Source organism: Helicoverpa zea, chromosome 29, assembly GCF_022581195.2.
Source record: "Helicoverpa zea isolate HzStark_Cry1AcR chromosome 29, ilHelZeax1.1, whole genome shotgun sequence".
Lineage (NCBI taxonomy): Eukaryota > Metazoa > Arthropoda > Insecta > Lepidoptera > Noctuidae > Helicoverpa > Helicoverpa zea.
The window spans coordinates 1,439,602-1,463,132 of record NC_061480.1 but is presented as its reverse complement, the minus strand read 5'-3'; the positions used below and the strand labels follow the sequence as shown (position 1 = coordinate 1,463,132).

At 38.1% G+C, this 23,531-nt stretch overlaps 1 protein-coding gene across 1 annotated transcript; it reads right to left on the bottom strand.

The window, feature by feature from the left end:
- Positions 1 to 1,475: 1,475 nt before the first annotated feature.
- Positions 1,476 to 23,229, bottom strand: LOC124644033 (programmed cell death protein 4). Its single transcript, XM_047183214.1, has 10 exons — positions 22,783 to 23,229; positions 19,295 to 19,455; positions 13,856 to 13,957; positions 10,843 to 10,960; positions 10,328 to 10,490; positions 9,903 to 9,992; positions 9,430 to 9,562; positions 8,641 to 8,751; positions 6,679 to 6,818; positions 1,476 to 5,857 (listed from the first exon to the last, which is right to left on the bottom strand). Exons 1-10 carry the CDS (start codon positions 23,039 to 23,041, stop codon positions 5,785 to 5,787), a joined length of 1,350 nt encoding a protein of 449 aa, XP_047039170.1. The 5' UTR covers positions 23,042 to 23,229; the 3' UTR covers positions 1,476 to 5,784.
- Between the last annotated feature and the right edge of the window lie 302 nt (positions 23,230 to 23,531).

The following is a 23,531-nucleotide window of genomic DNA, read 5'->3' as shown; positions in this document are numbered from 1 at the left end:
CCAATCACGACCAGCCGTTCTGTTCCCATGGAGTTCCCGTAGAGTTAGGAATGAAATAGAGGTGTCAGTTAAATAAAATAAATGCTCTTCAAAAATTCTTCAAGTATTAAATTTATATAAAAATAACTCTTATAAAAATACAGTTAGGTATTTTGTCTTCAAATACAAACTAATATTTAAAAATAAAATAAAAGGGGTGCTAATTAAACAGGCTTCTTTTTAATATCATTATTCGCCCCCAAAAATGTATGTTGCCTTCTAAATTACTAAGTCAGCCACAATTAATAAAGCGTCGAGCATCTAAATAATACTATCTTAGCCACGAGTTATCTTCCACTCTAAATACAATTCAGCATGATGGTTATTTTTTTGCATCTAAATTTGTAGCATGCATTCTAACAGTAAACTTCTTAAATACTATTAAATGACATCATAAAAATATTTATTTACCTTCTAATTTTTTAACTCGTACCTACTGAGTTTTTTGTTTAAAATATAACACATCCCATATTAATTGACCCAGCATGGAAGTAAGCATGCAACATGCAGCAAGCATAACTTCTGTCACGGCTCCGGCGCTGCGGGGCTCCGGCGGTCCCATGCGAGCTTATCGTCGCAGATGGTTTTCACGCTCACCACCGCAGCTTCGGCTTGCTGGCCGGCGGAGCCGGCCAGCCTCAGCCGCGGCGGCGAGCGCTGAAACTACCTGCGCCTCAGCTCGCAGGCCGCCTCGCCCCTCCGCGCCTACGCGGTTTTGAATTGCACTCTAGAGGTAGGGCAGACAAGACTACGTGGAGTCGGTTTTGCAGCAATTCGTTTTCGTCACTAACTTCAATTTTTAATACAATTTTTAATTGTGTGTAATTTGAGTCTTAAAAATTAAGTACAATTTTTGATTTTATAAAAAATTAAACCGTCACTTATTTTTGCACGTCAAAGAGCTGTGACACCGGGAGTTGCAAAGAACATTGTCTTTTTTGACGTTCTACCAATCAGCGCGCAAGATGCATTCCGTTCTACGCCAGTTGACAATTTGACCGCTCTACATCGCTCTCGATCTTACAAAAAGACTGACCAATCAGGGAGAGCTTTCGGACAGTTGACAATTTGACAATTTCTCATCGATAGATTATAATATAGCGAAAAATAATGCGTTAAATTGCAATCAGGTGTTACGGTTTACAATAATTCGACAGTTTACAATCTCTCGAGATAGATTGTAATCTAACGATGTTTGTAATCTTACGGTGACATATACATAAGAATTAAAGCCACTTTTCGTTGTAATTTTATAACTCAAGAACGTGCTCACCTATGCAAACCATATGTTTAGGCTTTGTTCAGATTATTTATCATATTTTTTGTAACAAAATGGTGGACTTTATACTTAGCGAAGTACGTACCGCGGGTCACAGTAATTTATATGGAGCTTATGTAAAAATAAGATATGAAAGGATATAAAATAAAACATGTTAAAAGTGAAACATTCTATATATTTGCCTCGTTTTATTTACAATAGACTGCGCTAACAATCTCGGCTCTAACTTACGCAAATTAAAATACAACTTATAACTACTGAGCGCTTTGAAACAAGACGAAATTTTAATACTTTGCTACAGAACGCCCAGTATACTTAGGCAGGAAACTGAAAAGGCATGTTCAGACAACCTTTAATTTTTAAATGTAACAGAAAATATACTGGGCACACCATTTTCCGTGAAATGTACACTCAATATTAAAAACTTGGTCAAAATAATTGAAATTTCGTATCATTTGAATACACAATGGTCTATCATCTGCCTACATTATCCTAATTTTTAAAAGGGGGGTTACATATTCAAGAATGGGGGGTATATAGAGAAAATCTAGTCAAAGGTGATATACACACAGACAGAAGACAGACCTATTGTAAACGCTCATTAAAAAAAAAACCTTAAATTTAAAATGCACTTTTAAATTTGTAATGGCAAAATGGACCTTATTGTTAATTTTGTCATTTAATTACAGAAAACAACCCTGTCAAAACTGTATTTTTTTCGAAAATAACACAAATTACAACTGAGTGGTGTCTTCAAAAATGTTAGGAACTTGAAAATGCTGAAATGATGAATATATTTCATCAAAATGAAATAAAAACAAAAATGCATTTAAAACGCAGTGCGCAAACACCGCATTGCTATCTTCAGGGCGGTAAAGATGTTGAAAACAAACCGAGACGAGAGACACCAGAAAACAAACAAAGACTTTTGAAAATTTTGACCAATCTTGACAGGGGAACAAAAATTCAATACAATTTTTTTTAGACTAAATTCGACTTGATAAATGAATGTTTTAAAATAACATTAAAACCAAGTTCACTGAAGTTTATGTTGTCCGTGAAATCGGACTAAAAGCTAGTTTTTTTAAGATGTTCTAAATAATTGCCGTGTAAAGTCTTGCCATAGAAAATTATACAATTTTGTAATTAGAATTCTCTCGGTTAATTTCTACAGGACCGCGGAAGACCAACACAGCTGAAATATTATATTTTAAACCTTCGAACATCAATTATCAAGTCGAAATCAGCAATTACAGCCAATCACACACTCATACAGACATATTTAAACACAAAAAAAAACTTTTTCAAATGAGTTAAGCATTATATTATACTTTTAAATATTAAAGGCTTCTTGAGACAAAATATAAATCAGGTTGCACTTTTTTATATTCCATTACGGACTTCTTTCGGTTTTATTTAACTGTATGGTAAGATCGAATACCTGTCGTTGCCAATTTATTTGTATTGTATAAAACAATGCTTAAAAACTCATTTTAAGTTTTCAAAATAAATGCCTACAATTTTGGAATCTTTTGTAACACAATTCTCATTTTAAAAAACAAAAAGACAATTATTGGTGGCCTTAAAAATACATTTAGAATATGTTTTTTTCGTACTAAAGCCATTTTTACTTAATAAACATATTACTAAGACCATTTAACTATAACGATAACCAAACCATAGCCAGCCGTATACTTGCCGCGCATTGCTCACATCGGCGATTTGACAAATGAAAATGGTTCGGTTATCGTTATAGTTAAATATATAAAATAAAGCATATAATATGTTTATTAAGACAAAAAAGGTATTTAGTTGGAGACCACCAAAAACTTATAATTTTGAAAACACAAATCGGATTGTACTATAGCATTTAAAAATATGTTAAAAAAAAAATAATAAGAGAAAAAATAATATCGTCTAAGTGCGTTCTAAATTAAAAAGAGGGTACATATTGATCATATAAATAAATCTATACTAATATTATAGAGCTGTAGAGTTTGTTTGAACGCGATAATCTCAGGAACTACTGGTCCGATTTCAAGAATTCTTTTAGTGTTTGATAGCCCATTTATCAAAAGACAATATAGGCTACTTTTTATGCAGTTGCGCAGGATAGTTCCCAAAAAGTAAAAATTCAAAACTGTCTTGAAAACTTGATATTTTTTTCCGACATAATTTGCTCGTATAAAAAAATGAGTTTATTTCTTTGTATAGATTTAATGTATATAATCAATATGACCATTCTTACATACTGCAGTCCGTTCGCACTATTTACTTGAAATGTACAATTTTACATAGATAATATTAATATATTTTATTATGAAGACAAAGCTAGGTAGTTAAAAAGTAATTTTAATATGATTTCGTTACAAATTAATTTTGAAAAAAAAAAAAAATGCATAAACGCAACATATATCACTGATTTCCAAGAAATGTATGTTAACGAAATTTTTTAAATTTTTGTTTCAAGAAAAAGAAAAAAGATTTTCACAGTTGATTTTTCTCAAAAAACTAACATTATTGAGTAAATTAAAAAAAAAAAAAACTCTTACACATACCTTCAAAAATATTACATTATCTATGTAAAATCGTACATTTAGACTTAATAAAAAGAAAAAATAAACTAAGTTACAAATCTATCCTATTCGCGTATGAAAAAATATCAGTCGCCCTATGTACCGGCGATGTATGTAAGAATTTTTAATATATATATATGTATTTATTATTTCATTAACTCTTATTTTCAAGTTAATGTGATTATTTACCAACGCTTTTTGACGGCTATATGATTTTTTATTACTAAAAAAATATTGTTAGAAAAAAAAAAGATTTTGGAAGTAAAATCGCATTTATTTAGTTATGCTTATGCGCGATTATCTCGCGTATGGCTGAACCGTTTTTGGTTCGGTTTTCAGCATGACATTTTTTAGAATTAGAAGGTTTTAAGTTTATTGAAGTCCTATTTTTAAGTGTTTTTATAACAAATATTATTAACTCAGTAATATCAAACCAAATAGCATTATCTAATTATTATTATTTAGTGTTTCATACACTACGATTTTGTATCAGAACACTTTTCAATAAATTTTTAATTTTGGTATTATTATTGCAATCCTTAAAAATTAACACACGGACAATACACGGACAAACCCGCGACATTTAATAAGTTCGAATACAAAATCGTGATGCCAAAACTAACGGCCGATTTCAATAATCTATCTGATCTATAGTTTGCTTACCTAGAGATAGGAATTTCACATTCCTTGTATGAGACTCATCCTCATAGCCTTTTTCCCAACTATGTTGGGGTCGGCTTCCAGTCTATCCGGATGTAGCTGAGTACCAGTGCTTTACAAGGAGCGACTGCCTATCTGACCTTCTCAACCCAGTTACCCGGGCAACCCAATACCTGAGTAAGACTGGTGTCAGACTTACTTGCTTCTGACTACCCGTAACGACTGCCAATGATGTTCAATGACAGCCGGGACCTACAGTTTACTTGTATGAGGCTAACGTTAAAATTCTATCTCTAGTTACCAAATCCAGAGATAAATTATTGGGAGTGACCGTAAAGCGTTGTTTAAAATTGATGACATTGAAAACATCAACATTTTTTTTAAGAAAAAATGTCTAGAAAAAGCTTTTTTTATTCTTTCGTATGTAACTCTAATATGTCTATGTATTAAGACGAGAATATCGGAGGTAAGTTCCTCGTAAAACACATTAAGTGTAGCTTGCCAAATGCCACTGGATACTTATAGAGCCTTTTTATATAGTTTTTACATTGAAATTATGAAGTTAATAAATTCAAAATTGAAAATAAAATATTTCTTGTCTGGTTCGTTATTAATAGAACAAAAATACGTGTCCATTATTTTAGGGTTATCTAATAATCGAACTAATTACTTTTCTTTTATTTCAAATACCTATTATAACTGTTACTAGTTAACCAATTTCCGTCTTACCACAAAAACTTTTTAACGTCAGTTTAAGACTTGTCTAAAAAAATGTCAAATTATGACGTTGACATATGGTTCATTTTGGAGCCACATTTTTTTAGACAAGTGTAAAACAGTGGTTAAAGTTTTTGTAGTAAGGCCATAAATATTTAAGTTATTTTTTAAGTCAATTTTATTATTCTGAAAAATGTTTTTGACTTGACTATACCTGCTAGTTTTTAGGATTATTTTAATGTACAAAGTGTTGAAATAAAATTGTTCTTACAAGGGTGACGGCATTGCAGTACTGTTGGTTAGGGCTCCCAATGTTATTGGTTGTGGCTCCCAATACTGTTGGTGGTTAGGGTTCCCAATAATGCTGTTGGTTTGGGCTCCCAATGTCGTTGGTTAGGGCTCCCAATGGTGTTGGTTACGGCTCCCAATGTTGTTGGTGGTTAGGGCTTCGCAATGTTGGTGGTTAGGGCTCCATAGTGACAGTGGCAGGGCTTCGCAGACAAATGCTTGTGTTTACTCGCGTAGTTTCAGCGCGTGATCTTTGATTACGCCGCCGTCACCTTCCGAGACGAACCTTTTACGACCTCTGTGGACAAAAATAAATAAATAAATAATATTTTCTATGTTGTATTCTATAGCAAAATAATGTGTAAAACAAATGTATGGAAATTTGTTCCTCTTTCATACATAAAATACCAGATAAATTTTGGTGAAACTTGAGAGGAATATAGATTATACTAGCTTTTGCCCGCGACTTCGTTCGCGTGGAATAGTGATTTCCAGCAAATTTTTGGTTTGACCAATAGATGGCGCTATATGTCCGGAATACATTTTATTTTTATATTTTTTTGTAATTTAAACTATCCTATGTCCTTTCTCAAGTTCCAAACTATGTCTGCACCAAATTTCACACAAATGGGTTCAGTAGTTTAGGCGTGAAGAAAAGACAGACAGAGTTACTTTCACATTTATAATATTAGTTAGGATTAGAATATCAGAATAATATATAGGGTAATTTTCATTCATATACAGGGAGTACATCCAGGTTAGGCAAGTACCAATGCAGCTTTTCTAAGTTTGTATGTACTTTCTAAGTATATCTTAGACACCATGGACTGTGTTTCGGGTGGCACGTTAAACTGTAGGTCCCGGCTGTCATTTGAACATCTTTGGCAGTCGTTACGTGTAGTCCAGAAACCAGGAAATCTGACTAACCAGTAAGGGGTAGTATTTGGTTGTTCGGGTAACTGTGTTGAGGAGGTCTGAGAGACAGTCGCTCCTTGTGGCATACTGGTACTCAGCTACACTTACAGGAAGCTGTGGCCAACACCGAGACGGAACTTGTGCTGGCTGTCCAGCATGATGTACGCAACACAGGGAAGTGGCTAGCCAGATGGTGAGTGTTACCTGGTGGGCATGCGCTTGAGCACGTGGTCTCCGAGACGGAACTTGTGCTGGCATCGCTCGCTGAACCTGTCCAGCATGATGTACGCCAGCGGCACGTCCAGCACGATGTCGCTCATGTCCTCTAGCACGCGGAGGAAGCCCTGGAAATAAGAATATGGTAAATTAAATTACTTTACTAGCTTTTGCCCGCGACTTCGTTCGCGTGGAATAGTGGCATCCGGCAGATTTTTGGTTTGAACAATAGATGGCGCTGTATGTCCGGAATAAATTGTATTTTTTGTGATAAAAACTATCCTTTGTCCTTCTCCTGGCTCTAATCTACCTCCCTGCCAGTTTCTAAATCTGTTCAGCCGTTTTTGAGTTATAAGTGGAGTAACTAACATGACTTTCTTTTATATACAACATGTAACTTAATTAACGCACATCCTGAAATTAGTTTGTTCAGAATCGTTTACTGAATCGATTTATATCATTTTTAATATAGGTATTTTTTTATCCCAAAAATAATTAAAACTACGGAAATTATTGTTAAGCCGCGTACGCACGTACGAACAAATTTGTTGCGTTACATGATATGCAACAACTTGGTTCGCACGTGCGTACCACTATCGAACATCGAACACTCTGTTCATCAAACATGTTCGCGGCGATCCTTGTAGTGTGTTCTGTATGGACGGTGTTCGAAGAGCTTTAATAAATGTTACGCAACAAAACTGCGAACATCAAAAAATTCTCCGCTACTTCACAATCGACTACTTACAACGGCGCCGTCATGGCTACTAAGATAGAGTTCACGACTGTTGTTCGCGAACTCGACTCGAACTATGTTTGCGTTCGTGTTCGAATATGCCGTCCATACGTACGAACCAAATGTTCGGGTCTGGTGTTTGTGTTCGCTATGTTCGTGTTCGTACGTGCGTACGCGCCTCAAGAATTGGCATAACTAATTTAGTAAATAACAATGCATATACATGTTAAATTAAAAATTCAGTGTATGTATTATGATTATAACATAATATTCTAATTGGGGTGTTTGAGGGTGTGCGTTAATTACGTTACATGTTGTATATAGATGTAACAATAAGAACTAAACTAATTTGCAAAGAAAAAATAGTAGCGTAATGCCACAATAAACCTCATTGGCACTAGGAAACCCTGGAATAATATTAATACACATATTAAGTTATTTTGTGTCATATAAGACTAAAAGCCAGTGTACCAGATTTTTTATATTTTATAAGGTAAAAGTATGCATCCACCTTAGGCCGCCTATACTCTTGTAAGTATCTTACGATTTTGCAGATGTAAAACCCCTTCGTCATCATCCTCCGAGCCTTTTTCCCAATCATGTTGGGGTCGGCTTCCAGTCTAACCGGATTCAGCTGAGTACCAGTGCTTTACAAGAAGCGACTGCCTATCTGACCTCCTCAACCCAGTTACCCGGGCAACCCGATACCCCTTGGTTAGACTGGTGTCAGACTTACTGGCTTCTGACTACCCGTAAAACCCCTTCGTAAGTCCCTAAAAATAATTTCTTAGAATTTCTTCCAACTTGCGGAAGTGTTAAAACGGGGGTTTGAATTGGTGGGTCCTTTTTTTTTTTTTTTTTGTTTCAGCTGAGGAAAATGCCTGACGCATACACACACTGCCCGGGGAGACGGTGAGGTTATGTGGGGCTTGCACCCACTAAAAGCCTCAGCTTTTGTGCCTTCTTCTGCCTTTTAGAGAGGGGCCACGAGGACCAAAGACGACTTTCGTGACGAATTGGTGGGTCCTGGCTGGCATTTGAACATCTTTGGCAGATGATACGGGTACTTAGAAGCCAGAAAATTTGTCAATAAGGTAACTTTCCTGGGTTACCAGAACCTTGCCAGTAACCTTACTGGGTCGAGGTTAAGCTGACTCCAACATAGTTGAGAAAAGGCTAGGCAGATGATGAGATATTTAGTAAGTTATGTATACCCTGTCCATCTGGTCTGGTGTGACGATGCCGCGGCGGCTGAGCTCCGCGAGGAAGGTACACAGCTGCTCCTCCACGCTAGAGTTCACCGTCTCCAGCGCCAGCAGGACCGTCTGTCAACAATTATTATACTGTTTTTATAAATACTATAACAAAGGCGGACTTAACGTCAGCATTCTCTACCGGTGTCCACCGAGATAGAGAAGAGATAGATTCTCAAGCACTAAGTTTTATATAAAGTTTATTTATTTATGTATTTTATTTTTATTTATTTATTCACAAAGTTAACACAAAGTAAGCTTTAGGCGGTCACTCTTTCTCTTATATGCTTATTTTTTTATATCCTTTTTTTATGAAGAAATAAAGTAAAACAAGAATATAATCCGAAAACCTAATTTACCAATCCACTTCGCACCGAAGTTGTCATAAAAGACTAATATAATATGATGAATTTTCCCGCCTCCGTTCGTCTTTGCGCAACAGTCATACAAAAAAAGTGCTCAACTTGAGAACCTCCTCTTTTTGGTAGTCGGTTGAAAAGAGCACCAAGAAAAACACACACCCGAGGCTCCGAGATTGCTAGACTTTTGGGACTGCACCTATGTCTGCGCAAATGCTTGTGCAAATGCTTGTCCTGCGCAGTTGACTGATCTCCTTAAATGAGACCAGCCGCCGTGGCCGATAATCGGCTAGAAAGACATCATATCTATGTTTTTTCGGATTTTCTATAATTAAAAAATGAGTGGTACTCCTTCAGCATTTGCTGGATCTGAGGATCAGACGCTGTGTACCTCATATACGAGCTCATGATGGAAGTGCGGCACCTCCAGGTCCCTGACGCAGCGCATGGCCTCGGTCAGGTCGCTGGACGTCAGGTACTCCTTCAGCAGTAGCTGGATCTGACGGATCAGGGATTTTACTGGCCTGGAACAAGCAAGATACAGACTTAATTTATAATACCAAGCCGATTTCCTGCGGTTTCACACGCCTCCCGAGGCAGCTGCTTCCAATAGCCAGATGGTGACAAAAACTATCCTATCCTATATCCTTTCTTATGTAATCCTACGTCCTTCTCTCAAGTCTAAGCTACCTCCACTCTAATTTTCAGCTTAATCGGTCCAACCGTTCAAGCGTGATGGCGTGACCAAGACATATGGGTATCAATTTTTATATACAAAAATCATTATTTCAAGACTTTAAAATGTATTTTATTAGTAATAAGTATTTTTTTTTTTTTTTAGTAGATCTAGATAGGTATATTTACCTGATACCTCCTCCAACTCCCCATATGTTATCGAGTCTGACCATTCCTTGTTTCATGGACAGCAATGTCTCCGCTCTTTGAATAGCTTGTCTGAAACAACAATTAAATTCATTACAAAAATTCAACAATTACGTAATTGAAACTTTCGCTCCCGTGTTTTCACGCCAAAATTGCGAAAGTGATTCAAATTAAATTATGTACCTATATATACAAATTGCTGCTGAAATTGAAAGGGCCACAAATGAATTGTAAAAGCAATTCCTGCATTCAAAAATACAAATACATTTTGCTTTCATTATCTGCCTAGCCATTCACCTATTAGGTATTATTTATTCTAGATTTTTGGTTTAAGATTTTTACATTTGTGGCCTATTCTTGTGAGCCTGAAGAAGGCTATTTTTAACCAGCTGCGGGAATTTACTCACTTGGCATGAGCATTAGCGTCAGTTTTGTCCATGGCGGTCTGCACGAACCGCGGCGGCAGGCAGTCATCGGCCACACACCGCGCTATGAAGTTAGACAGCAACACAGCCGCGTCCGGTGTGTCCAGGACTAGGTCCGGTAACTTTTCTAGGAGACGGTCGAATGCTGGGAAAGAAATTAAAAATAAAATAATTAAAACAAGGAGTAAATATGTAGATAAAAAGGGAAAAGAAAAAAGCAAACTTATGTTTGCAGTTGAAAGTCTAGTTTTGTAGTACTAAGTGTATGGAGAAATGTGACTTTCGACTACAAAGATAAGTTTGTACCTATTTCGTTTTTTTAGTTTTAAAATTCAAAACAGTTTTTTTTGTTAAGTACTGATCGTGCCAAAAAACTTTAGAATGCCTTTAAAAGAAATACATGTAAGCTACTTTTGATCTACGTAGGAGCAGTAGTCAAGAATAAACATGTACAAAATTGCAGAAGCTAGTCAAGAATAAAAATGTACAAAACTTACCAACACCAATGTCTTTAGCGGAGAACACTCTGCCGTAGAGATCAGAAATGAGCACGGATGCCATCTCACAGTGCGACGGCTTGTGGTCCAGGGCTATTTCCACTATCGTCTCGCAAACCTGGAGGTAAAATATCATCATCATCATCCTCCTGCCCTTATCCTAATTTTATTTGTGGTCGGCGCAGTATGTTTTCTTCGTCCATGCTCTTCTATCTGCCGTCATCTTACAAGTTACAAAATATATTTCTAGAATTAATCATTTATGTTAAAAGAAATAAAAATAGTGAGTCTCGGCTGACATTTGTACATCTTTGTCAGTCGTTAAGGGTAGACAGAAGCCAGAAAATATACTAAATGGCTTTGAAAAATGCTTTCAGTATAAGATTTACGGAGGAAGAATTTATATAGGACTCCCTCAGAAAGCGAGCGAAACCGCGGTAAAAAGCCAGTGGACATTAAATTACTTAGTAGTTTTGAAATGACAATAGCACTTTAGACTCATTGATAACACTAATGATTTAATAACGATGTTTATTTTTAGATCAACTTGTACAATAGTTGACTGCCTCGTTGGTCTGGTACGGTGTCTCGGGTCCGATTTACGCGGTGTCCTGCGTGAGCGACGAACGCGACGCGACGCGACGCAACACGACGCGACGTAATGCGACGCGATGCTATACGCGACAGATGTCCTACGTGATTTTGGTCATTACTTCTCAAATCATGGAGAAGTTGTGTTACAATTTTGCTTGAAAGTTCATATTTAAAGTACAGACAGCAACAATCTTCCAACTTGTTTGTACTAATAAACGATTTCTTTAATATTTATGTTTTTTTTGTCCCACAACAATCAACGCTTCTGAATAGTTCGCGGTGTCGCGTCTGGTCGCCCTCAAAACAAGTACGCGTTACGTCGCGTCTCGCCGCAGACTGTCACATAGGCCGCATGTAGGGAATTCCTTTGAGTTGATCGCGTTCGTCGCGTTCGCAGCGTCGCGTCGCGTCGCGTTCGTCGCTCACGCAGGACACCGCGTTACGGGCAGGGTCGTTATTTCTTTTTGGGTTTTATTTAAGCGACTTTCATAATGCAGCCTAGAATCTGGAAGTTGGTGATTGATACACCCGAATTGAGGAGGTCAGATAGGAAGTTAAATAAAAAAGCAACATATAAATAAAAATAACTATAAAACGAATTTATGCTAAACCAAAATATACATAACTATACTCCATTCAAAATAACATAGAAAGGACAATGCTCAAAAAAAAACCCAAGCCCGGCGCAAAAGAAAAGTAACTCAAATTATAGGTAATAATAAGTAATAATATACTGCATAGTAGGCATCATCGAAATTAATGGCTATATGTGTGAAATTGTTATTTGATTTTACAGGGGTAACATGAGCAGCTGGGACTTATAGTTTAATTAAAGTGCTATCTGAAACAACAAACAAGTAATATGGCATGTAATAAGCTTCTCCAAAAAGATAAATCAATACCGATGTACAGCTCGGGACTTTGGGATGCGACTCAAGCTTGTCCCAACTTAGGGTAGGCTAAGCATGTGGAACAGTTCGCGCATCCCGCAACATTTTTGGATCATGTCGTGTTAGGAATAGAGAATCGATGACTTTTAAGCGTATCTAATTATTAAAATGAAAAGTACATTCATAACGTGTTTTAGTTCTATCATCTTATTATCTTGTAAAAGTAGGTAGAATAGTGGAGAAGTTGCGATAAACATGTCATTATGTACACTTTTAAACCACAACTGTATCTATTTACTGTTTCTTTTACTAATACATTATGTTACCTCTAAAATCTCGAGTAGCAATGTGGCGCATATGTTAATATTCGAATAGCAATTTCACACATATAGCCACTGATTTCGATGATGCCCCCTATGTAATATTTAATAACTTATTTTTACCTATATTTTGAGTTAGATTTCTTTTGCGCCGGGCCTGGGTTTTATTCTCATACTTCATGAGCATTGTCCTTTAAGTAAACCTTTTTTACTGTTTGTTCAACCGATTTTGACTTCTATTGCGTTAGTAGTATGATTAATGGCGGCTGCAGTAAATACTTGGTATTGTAACCACTATTTTGCTTTCAACTGCGTTCTTTTGTCTACGGAATAGAAGTCAAAATCGGTTGAACAAACAGTAAAAAAGGTTTACTTAAATTTCTAATGTTATTTTAAATGAAGTATAGCAAAGCCGGCGAACTCCTTTTCGCCACCAGATGGCTTCGTTTTATGTAACATTTTGTTTGGTGATTAAAAGATTATTTTTTTCTGCTATAAACCTCACGGAGCCCAAGACCTTTCCAACGAATGCAAAACCGTGAAAATCGGTTCGTGCGTTCTGGAGTTATAGCGTCAGGAAGGAAAACCCGACTTATATTTATATATTAGATATTATATAATATACAAATAGCTGCCTCGTTGGTCTAGCTGTCGCTAGTGCGGCTGGTAAGCACGAGGTCTCGGGTTCGATTCCCGAGTCGGGCCGAAATCGCTTTGTGGGTTTTAGAAGACTTTCACAAAGCAGCCCGGAGCCTGGAAGCTGGTGATTGATACACCCGTGCATCGGAGAGCACGTAAATGTCGGTCCTGCGCCTGATCTCTCTCCGGTCGTGTCGGATTACCGTCCCATCCCATCGGGCTATGAGAGTTAAGGAATAGTGAGTGCACCTGTGTCTGCGCAAATGCTCGTGCACTATAATATGTCCTGCGTAGTTGGCTAATCTCCTTACATGAGAACAGCCGCCGTAGCCGATAATCGGCTAGGAGGGGGACATCATTAATATAAATAAATTAACAGTATACTACTACAATGTTACATTAAACGCCTTCCTCTCTTCTAACTATTTTGCTGGGCCCATAAGGGTCCATAATTGTAACTATATGATATGACGAAGTTGCTACATATGGCACACTGGTACTCAGCATCCCGATAGACTGGAAGCCGATCCCAACATAGTAGGGAAAAGGCTAGGCGGATAATGAACTTACTAAATGAGATCTCTTGCTGGTGACGAATTCTAGGAAATCTTCAGCCGCTGCGTTTGTGTCACCATGTTCGAAGTACTCCAGTATAACCGGCTCGGATTTGCGCTGAAACAAAAAACAAATATGACTGAAAAACTCATACTGGTGTAACTTCTAATTTATCAAAGTCATACACACGTTAATCCACCTATAATAGTCGTGGTCGGTTAGTGGGTAAAAAAAACCTCTCAAGTACTTATACTTGAGAGTTCGATTCCAGGTCAGGCAATTACCAATGCAACTTTTCTAAGTTTGTATGTACTTTCTAAGTATATCTTGGACACCAATGACTGTGTTTCGGAGGGCACGATAAACTGTAGGTGCCGGCTGTCATTCGGACATCTTTGGTAGTCGTTAGGGGTAGTCGGAAACCAGTAGTCTGACAACCAGTCTTGCAAAGGGAATAATTTGTTGAGGAGGTCAGATAGGCAGTCGCTCCATGTGGCACACTGGTACTCAGTCGCATCCGGTTAGACTGGAAGCCGACCCCAACATAGTTGGGAAAAGGATCGGGATATGAAAATTTGTAAATAAAAAAATTCGTATCAAGATTGTTCATCTTTAGTTAGCTTACATACGTATTGGCAGTTTTACAAATAAATGTGGCGTCAGTCCATAACTCTGTGTGCTCGCTGTTGTCTCGCGGTTTCACCCGTGTCCCGGGTGAAACATAGCCTATGTTACTCGGGAAGAGTGTATAGCTTCCCAACAGTGAAATATTTCTTCAAGTCAGTAGTTAAGGAGCCTTTAGCGTAAAAACAAACAATAAAATATTTCCTCTTTAATATTATTAATATAGATTAGTCTTTCAGTGCGTTAGTATGTCTGTTAGCGGTAATCTGAAAACTGCAGACATTTTCAAAATTTTTTTTCTGTATTTTGCCTTGTTATTTTGCGAAATATTATTTTATATCTTTGGACAAACAAAGCGACATTCTCATCCTACATTATATGATAATGAAAACATTTTGACGTGATCGCTGTTGGCAAGCGACCTACGTGAGTGACCTTACAACTAGGGCATGCAATTTCGGTAAAACAAAAATTACCGGTAAAAATTCGGTAATAAAAATATTTTTACCGGTAAACCGGTAAAACGGTAATTTTTGTAGTTTTTTTTAAATGTGATATTATAACAATAAGATTGGGTAGTCTTAAAGCAAAAACTAAATAAATATGCAAAGTATAAGGTGGTAAACGTTTTTTGTGTCGTGGGCCGTAACAAAAAACATGTCAGTACCATCCGTACGCGATGTCGCCGACAAAATGCAAGAGAAACGGCTGCGATGGTACGGACATGTAAAAAGGAGTGACACCTGAGGACATCGGCAGTGTGAATGTGATACTCAATCTCAATATACCCGGTCAAAGGCGCAAAGGCAGGCCGAAACTGTGGTGGTTGTGTGTCGTAATGAATGACATGAAAATCTGCGAACTCGAAGAGGAAGATGTCTATTCAGGAGGATAGAGCGAAGTGGTAGAAGGAAGATACGGAAAGCCGACCCCGTCACAAGACGGGATAAACGCTAAGAATTACCGTAAAAAATATATTTTTCATTGAAGGGAAAGCCCTTTTTTATGGTAAATCATCAAATGACAGACTCTTTCTGTCTAAAACCCATGTTTTTTAGTAAGTGTTTTATGGACCAGGGTAGCGGTAACTCTTTCGAACAATCCCGCGGCCCCGGCAGGCCTTGGCCCTGCTGGGCCCCACTGGGTTTGCTGACATCTCCCTGAGGATCCCGTGGAACAACGCGCGCCGCTGACACGGGTCTGTTGTCTATGCAGACGGTGGAACGATGAGCCACCCGAACTCACCGCCCACAGACCGACGCCTACGGTGGCCGGGAGTCGTCTCTCGACCCTTGGCGCCCGTGGTGTCTTCCTGGTCCACTACAGCGGCTGGGATTAGAGGTGCTACTCGCAGTCGCTCCGCCGTCTCCTTCTCGAGCATGACTGCTTCGCAGAAGGGGCGACGGCTTCCCATTCCCTCTAGCTCCGGACCATGGCTTGAACCAGGGAAGGACGCGAAAGGTCGCCGCTGCCTATTGCCTCGACGACAACACGGCGGTACCCTTCCCAGGCAGTGCACACCTGGACTGTGTGCTCCACCGTGTCCTCAGAGCTGTCCGCATGGTGGTGAAGTAAAAGCCCTTGCTCAGTAAGGTCATAGAGTAGGTAAAATAAGCATTAGCTACATTTGTACCTAGTATGAGCTCACAGCTATGAGGAAAAAAAACAGAATAACCGAATGAATACAATTTGTTTAGATTTTATAAATTACGATGAGAAAGAAGATTTGTATCTAACCTAGAGATAGTTAAGGACACACAAGTTTACTTTTCTTAAAAACAGCAACTTTAACACTCTCACAATACGTAATGTATGCAATATTACATTATATTCAGGCTACATAACAAAGATTTGACGTTAAATGAACAATTGCTATATTTTATCAGAAAAACGTAAAAGCCGGTAAATTACCGGTTTCATATTATTTTTACCGGTAATTTAAAACTCGCAAAAATGGGCGATTTACCGGTAAAAACGAAACCGGTTAACCGGTATTGCATGCCCTACTTACAACTGTGTCACTGACCTCCGGCGCGTAAACAAATGATACTACGTTCTAATGTTTATTTTGAAAGATTATACTGTAATTCAGAGCTCGTGGATATGTAACAACTGCACGGGTTCATCGATCATAAGGTTCAGCAACGCTTGGAGAGGTTGGTACGTGGATGGGCGACAATCTTGTCAAGAACTCTTCCATGTTTCGAAAGGCACGTTAGATTGGTTCTGGCTGTCATTAGAATATCATTGGCACTCTTTACGGGTTGTCAGAAACAAGAAAGTCTGATAACTAGTCTTACTTATGGAGGTATCGTGTAGCCAGGGTAACTAGGTTGAGGAGATCAGATGAGCAGTCGCTCTACGTAAAACTCTGGCACTCGATGCACCCAGTAAAAAAAAAAATACGAGAAATATATCTCGAAGACCCTACTTTAACCTAGGTTACCTACAACTTACGAATTTGCATGTATGTTAGTGTCTTCAAGTCTAACTATGCAGCTGAGTACCAGTGTTTGACAAGGAGCGACTGCCTATCTGACCTCCTCAACCGACTGGGGTCTTCGACACACTTGCAAGGGCTCGTTATAAAAAGAGTCACGATCAAGCTTGGCAGACATTGCACATACATTGTTGTCGAAACATTTGCATATATTTTGCTGAGTTGTAGTTTCTTGCGTTTAAAAAACCAAGATATTTTTATTTGAATACTGTTTCCCGTTTCACCCGCGTCCCGTGGGAACTACTTGCAGAATCCGGATAAAATATAGCCTATATATCACCCAAGGATAGTGTAGCTTGAAACGTAGATTTTTTGTAGCCAGAAGCCAGTAAGTCTGACAACCAGTCTTACCTAAAGGTATTGGATTGCCTGGGTAACTGGGTTGAGGTGGTCTGGTAGGCAGTCGCTCCTTGTCCCACTGGAAGCCGACCCCAACATAGTTGGAAAGGCTCCAAAACTACAGGGGCCCGATTCTCCTAATTTTACTTAAGCGACATACGATTCACGTTCGACTCGATTCGACTGAGATCCAATCCCGACTCGATTACGATTGAAGCGTATGTGGCATTCCGCTATTTTTTCTTTGAAATAAACGTTTTTATCCTTTTCTGTCATTCAATAATGAATCATTTTGTCTGCAAATGATTTACGATTGCAAAGTGATTGTACAGCAAACTACCGTATAGACCAAAATCACCAAAATAGCAGACCAATCGCAAACCAATCGAATGCCGTTGGAATACGATTGGTCTTATATTAGTAGCAGAATGCCCGATATGGTTAAAACTGCTATTGCGATCATATTACGATTCGATTTCTATTCAATTTTGACATTATTAACTTAGGAGAATCGGGCCCCAGGATTGATTTGAAAAATTCTTTCAGTGGTAAGCTGGGTACTCACTTAGAAGTGTAGCACGTAACGTATCAGATACGGTATCAACATGCAAGTGGGTACGGCTCGTCCACGGTCCTCACGAGCACTGCGAGCCGCCTTTGTGTTCGCAGCGAAACCGCCACTCGGCGGGTCACTGCGAGCTATCAGCGCTCCACGCGCGAGCGGCTCGCAGCGGGCTCGTGCCTACGTACTCACTTGATACCGTATCTGATACGTTACGTGCTACAATGCTAAGTGAGTACCCAGCTTTAGATAGCCCGTTTATCGAGGCAGATTTTATCCGGGGTGGGAAGTGGTCTCCATGGGACTCGGGTGAAACTGCGGGAAAGAGCTATCAATAGAAAAGGTATGACTATAGGTAGATGTGGCCGGGAAACTTGCAAACGTCGAAATATTTTGTTTTCATTGAGCAGTCAAGCTAAAGATTTCTATAATACAATAGAATTCCACCATACAATTATTTAAAAACAGTTCATTTATTAACTTTACTAACAAAAATATACTTTAATCAGTAGAATAGAACAATAACAAATACTACTATCGCTCTATCCGTTAATATTTAATAACATTTATGTTCAAAACAATGAGATTTGAACTTTATTTCTACGTCTATAGAGCCTAAAATCGTTTAAAATCAAATACATAACGTTGTTTTGTTCTTATTTCTGTAAATCGACCTTGAGATAATGTGTACAAGATATAAATTATTCTTTATATATTATAGTTCGTATTTTTTTGGATAATTTCGGTTTTAAGAGGTTCTCTCTCGACATGGGCGTTTGTCGCACGCGGTAAGTTACAATATGGGAATTTATGGGCTGATGTATGTCCCGAGTCTTTGGGCGACAGCCGCGAGCGATAGAAGAGAACCTTTAAGAAAAACATACCATGTGGGACGCGGGTGAAATCGCGGGGAATAGCTAGTACGTCTATGTATAGACTAGAGTAGATTTATTTTGACACAAAATTTAATAATAGTAGGATGAATTTTACAGGAAAAGGAAGAGAATACGACAATAACCCTTGGCAGCAAAGACATACATATGATCTGAGGTTTGGAATTCAGAGCTTTTAGGGTAAATCACCAATTGTTTTATCACGATTTCTGGCTTAACTGTAATCCAATTTTTTTTTTTAATAATTATACCTACTTTTAAATCCCGATAAACAGATAATATTTGCCCTAAATCCCCCTTAACTTTACCCTACATAAAGTATCTTAAGAAATGTTTTTATCCGACTTCGCGAAGTAGTACCTACCCACGGAACGCAGGCGAAACTCTTATATCTTATAATAATAACTTATGTACTGTCATTGAAGTTGTCTCAAAAGGGTTTCAACGTGTTGGCCTCGGCCCCACGTTCGCCTCCCAAAAATCCGGGACTCTATAGTCACGTGGTCTGGAAGATACTTGGGTACAAGGTAACTCACCACGACTTCCTCAGGCTCAGCCTCGACGATGATCTGCTTAAACTCCACATCGCCGTTGGTGATGGCCTCCGAGTCATAGTTGGGGTCATTGGCGTCTTCCACGTACTCCTCAAGGAGTTCAGACCCCGGGGCGCCCCACACCCCCTTGCCGCCGGCGCCACCTGGTGGGAGAATGGGTAAGTTAGGATTTTAAAATTGGAATATGTGGGTTAGCAGCGTGAGGGGGGAGTGTCAGACTCTTACTGAGCAAAACCCACCATGTTCCTTTTTAAGCCTTAGTAACTAGGTTGAGGTCAGATAAGCAATCACTTCTTGCAAAGCACTGATACCCAGCCACATCCGGTTAGACTGGTAGCCGACCCCAACATAGTTGGGAAAAGGCTTGGGAGATGATCATGTTCCTTCTTAAGCCCTTTATGTACCAGGGCCGCGGTAACTCGCGCGAACAATCCAGCAGCAAATTTGAGTACCTCTAATATTAAGTTCAGTCTGATGATGGATATTTAGGTCATCATTTGATTATGGACATCATCTTTGAGTTTTTTTTTTTTATAAACGTAAACCATTTGTTATGAAGTCTTTAAAAAGAGCTGGGCATTTCTAAGACGCGATGATATCAACCTAAAGGTTTGAAAATATAGTTGCCGACAAGGCACACAGAAGTCATAAAAATATCCATTCATTAAACTTTCATAGATTGTTAGGTAGAAAAACCTTCACTAAAACAGGCAAAACAAGATAAAGGGATTTACAAATATCTTATCTCACCCGAGGTTTAAGATTGTACAAACCCAAGATTTTTTAAAATCAAGGTATTCAGCTTATGTAAACATTTGTATTGATAGACTGATAGATAAAAATATTTATTCGGTGCAAAAATAACAAAGATATTGAATTGGATATTTTGCCAGTGAAAAATTGCTGCACCCATATTACAACTTAGATTATGGTTTACTGTTACAGCCTTTTTATTGTCTCACTGCTGGGCTGCGGCCTCCTCTCACACGGAGAAGGATTGAGCGTTAATCACCACACTTGCTCAATGCGAGTTGGTGATTTCGGACTTTATGGTCCAGGTTTCCTCAAGATGTTTTCCTTCACCTTTTTATCAGCCATTGGTGTCTAAGATATACTTAGAAAGTACATACAAACTTAAGTTGCATTGGTATAGATAGTTCAACTCAGATTTGCGCGCGGCCCTATGTGTGCGTCGGCTTGTAAATATACAACTTTCATTCGTGTGACAATGACGTCGTCCGAGCATGACGTGTTCTCATCGCTTTTTGTTATGGGTACAGTCGTTTACGAAAATGTCTAGTTCTTCACGGAGAAAATGTTTTAAGGAGTCAGGTAGCGTTTCAAAAAAATGAAACAACATTCAAAGCTTTTTATTATTACATTTTACAGTTTATAATTATTTTCTCATACGGCTTTTCAAATTGACATTGACAGTATCTAAGAAATAAATGAAGTGAAATATCTAAGGTGAATTAAATACTCCTTACATATTTTCTAGCTCGGGGTACGCGGACAATAAATAAATGTGTGGACTAAGAATGTAAAAGACCTATAATTTAGTATAATAATGGAAACAAAATGTGTGGGGAATTTTAAAAAATTATATTGCTTCGCATAATGTCGACCAAAATAAGACGGAAATAATGAAACTCATAAATGAACGTTTAAGTCAAATTGATGAAGGGATGTTGGGTAATACTTGTCGACATGTACAAAAGAAAAAAGAAGAATACTATAGACATTTTGACATGGAGTCAGAATTTATAATTAACATTGGTGAAAGTAGCGAATACGAAAATTCATTATTTGATTTTTCAAGTAGCGATACAGAATCATTATAAATAAATAAACTAAATTACGTAATAACTGTACTTTAAACAGCCGTATACAACCCCTAAATAACTGTATTTGTACCCGACTGTACCTCTTGTCACGCACACAAAGTCACTGTGTATGTACAAGGGTTACCCACTCATAGGGCCGTGCGCACGACTGAGTTGAACTTACTATACTTGCCTGACCTGGAATCGAACCCACACCCTCATACTCGAGAGGTTGGTTCTTTACCCACTAGGCCACCATGACCTCAAATAGGATATAATTATTATGTAAATAAATAAAAAAAAAAATTAGCCTACAGACCAAACACAACCATACAAGTTTTGGCTTAAATTTCCTACCACTAATATTAGGCAGGTGCTAAAATATTTACAAACAAGTTTGACCTTGAACGTCATTGTGCTAACTGAACGCACCCAGATAAACAAAGAATACAGGCTGGTGTTTTTTTTAAAAAAAAGATGAGAGGCTATTTTTTGTAATACAATTTTATTTTTGGTTATTTTTTTTTCTGTATATCATTTGATAAGTTTTCTTTTGTTTTGTAAAAGATAGTATGTTGTGATTATGTTTATATTTTTTTTCTTGGTTTTATGTTGTTAATGTGTGATAAGATTTTATTTATTTTCTGAAGGATGGTAACTTGTGTAGGTGTTCAGATATAGCAAATATTTTAAAATCTACTTTGTTGTATGCAGTTGCATTAAATGTTATTCTCTTGCCTATGCTGTCCCAATTGCTTGTTGAAGTCAGTCTGCGAGGAAGCTATCCAAGTTATCTACCCAGATTTGATGCAGCGTCTTTCATATTACCCAAGTTTTGTAGCATTTTTAACGTTTAGAGGGTCATCTTAGGGGAAGATTTTACCAAAATAATAATATTAAAAAAATGTGCTAATGAGCAACACCCTGTAGCTATGAGTAGATTTTTAATCTACAAACATTGAATGCATAATCAACGTATTATACAAATATACATATTAGCTTAAATAACCTGTTTTCATATTATTTTTAAGTTAATGAATTAAGGGACTAGAATCTTAACCTTGTTTGTTAAATAAATATTTCATTTTTAAGCATAATTTGATACTTATTAGAATCTCAAACGACAAAATCAAATAAGTTTATCGACCAAAACAGTCATAAAGTTGGCATTTCAAAACGAAACGTGCTCATTTCGCAAAAAAAAAACGCGTCAAAACATGGCCGATGCGTATTTTTGACATAAAAACAACAACAAATCTATGGTCCGTCATCTAATATGTTTATATTTAAACCGCGTGGCAGTCGACGCTACCAAAATAGCCTTGATACGGGAAAGTTGTTTATATTATGATATTGCGTAACATCTATTCAGTCACCACGCCGCGCCGGGGCTCGATAACAAAACTTTGAAGTAATAATAATACGTTACTGCGCAAAAACGTACTGCGATTGCGTGACCTTCGAAACGTAGCCCGAATGCCCTATATACTTATATATTACTATTGCATTACGTGACTCGTAAACATTATTCAAAAAAACTCCAAATGCACCTCCCTTCATGGCGTAGAACCTTTTTCTAGAACTTTCAAAACAACTGCTTGGGGAAGAAAGCATATATAAGGCGTGGTGTGCCGCCAGATCGCCTACCTTTCTTTGGCAGGCCTCTTCCATGGCCGTTTCGAGGCCTGCGGCTGTTCTTCCAGCTACGGTACTTAGGCAGCGGCGTCACAGCCGTCGCGTTCACCGGTCCCTCCTTGCTATTAGAGCGCCAAAACTTCTTATTTTTGCGTCGCAGGCGCTCCGAATGGGAGGTGGCCGCGTCTCCGGCGCCTTCGTCTACAACCGGCTTTTCGTTATCGTCTACCGCCACGTTTTCAGAATCGGAAGCGAAATTCTCGACTTCCATGGCGGCGGCGCAACGAACGCTTAGTAATGCAAATCGAAGTTGAAAACCTACAAATATCTCGAAATAGAATCCAATGGGACTCTCACAAAAATGTGGGTCACGTTTATTTTGTTTTTATGAACGATAAACAATGGACCGCACGACGCACGTATTTGTTTTGAGAGCACACCGATGTGAAGTTAGTCAAATAACATGGCGGACGATGCTGATTTTTTCTTGTGTAGTGCGATTGGGACACGAGTCTTTTGGAAGATAGTATCTTAAGATATTAAGTACTCTGTTAAACTGTTGTATGAATTAACAAAATTGGTATTTCCTTTATTGTATTTTACTTAAAAAGGTTGGAATGCTATTTCATGTGCGTACATGGTTTTGGTAACGTTTGGTTAGATGCGAATAATGCTAACCTCAACCAAACTTCCCTGTGCACGTAGGGAAGTAGTTCCGTCAGAGGCTTTTTTTAAGTTTGAGAACTATAAATGTAGACACT

What these genes read in the sequence shown, in the direction of transcription:
- LOC124644033 (XM_047183214.1), bottom strand. Translation starts at nt 23,041, where the DNA reads ATGGAAGTCGAGAATTTCGCTTCCGATTCTGAAAACGTGGCGGTAGAC. An exon ending in CGCTAAAGACATTGGTGTTG is followed by an intron (nt 10,491 to 10,842) that starts GTAAGTTTTGTA and finishes TTTCTTTCCCAG; the next exon opens with CATTCGACCGTCTCCTAGAA. An exon ending in GACGCTAATGCTCATGCCAA is followed by an intron (nt 9,993 to 10,327) that starts GTGAGTAAATTC and finishes TTGTTGTTTCAG; the next exon opens with ACAAGCTATTCAAAGAGCGG.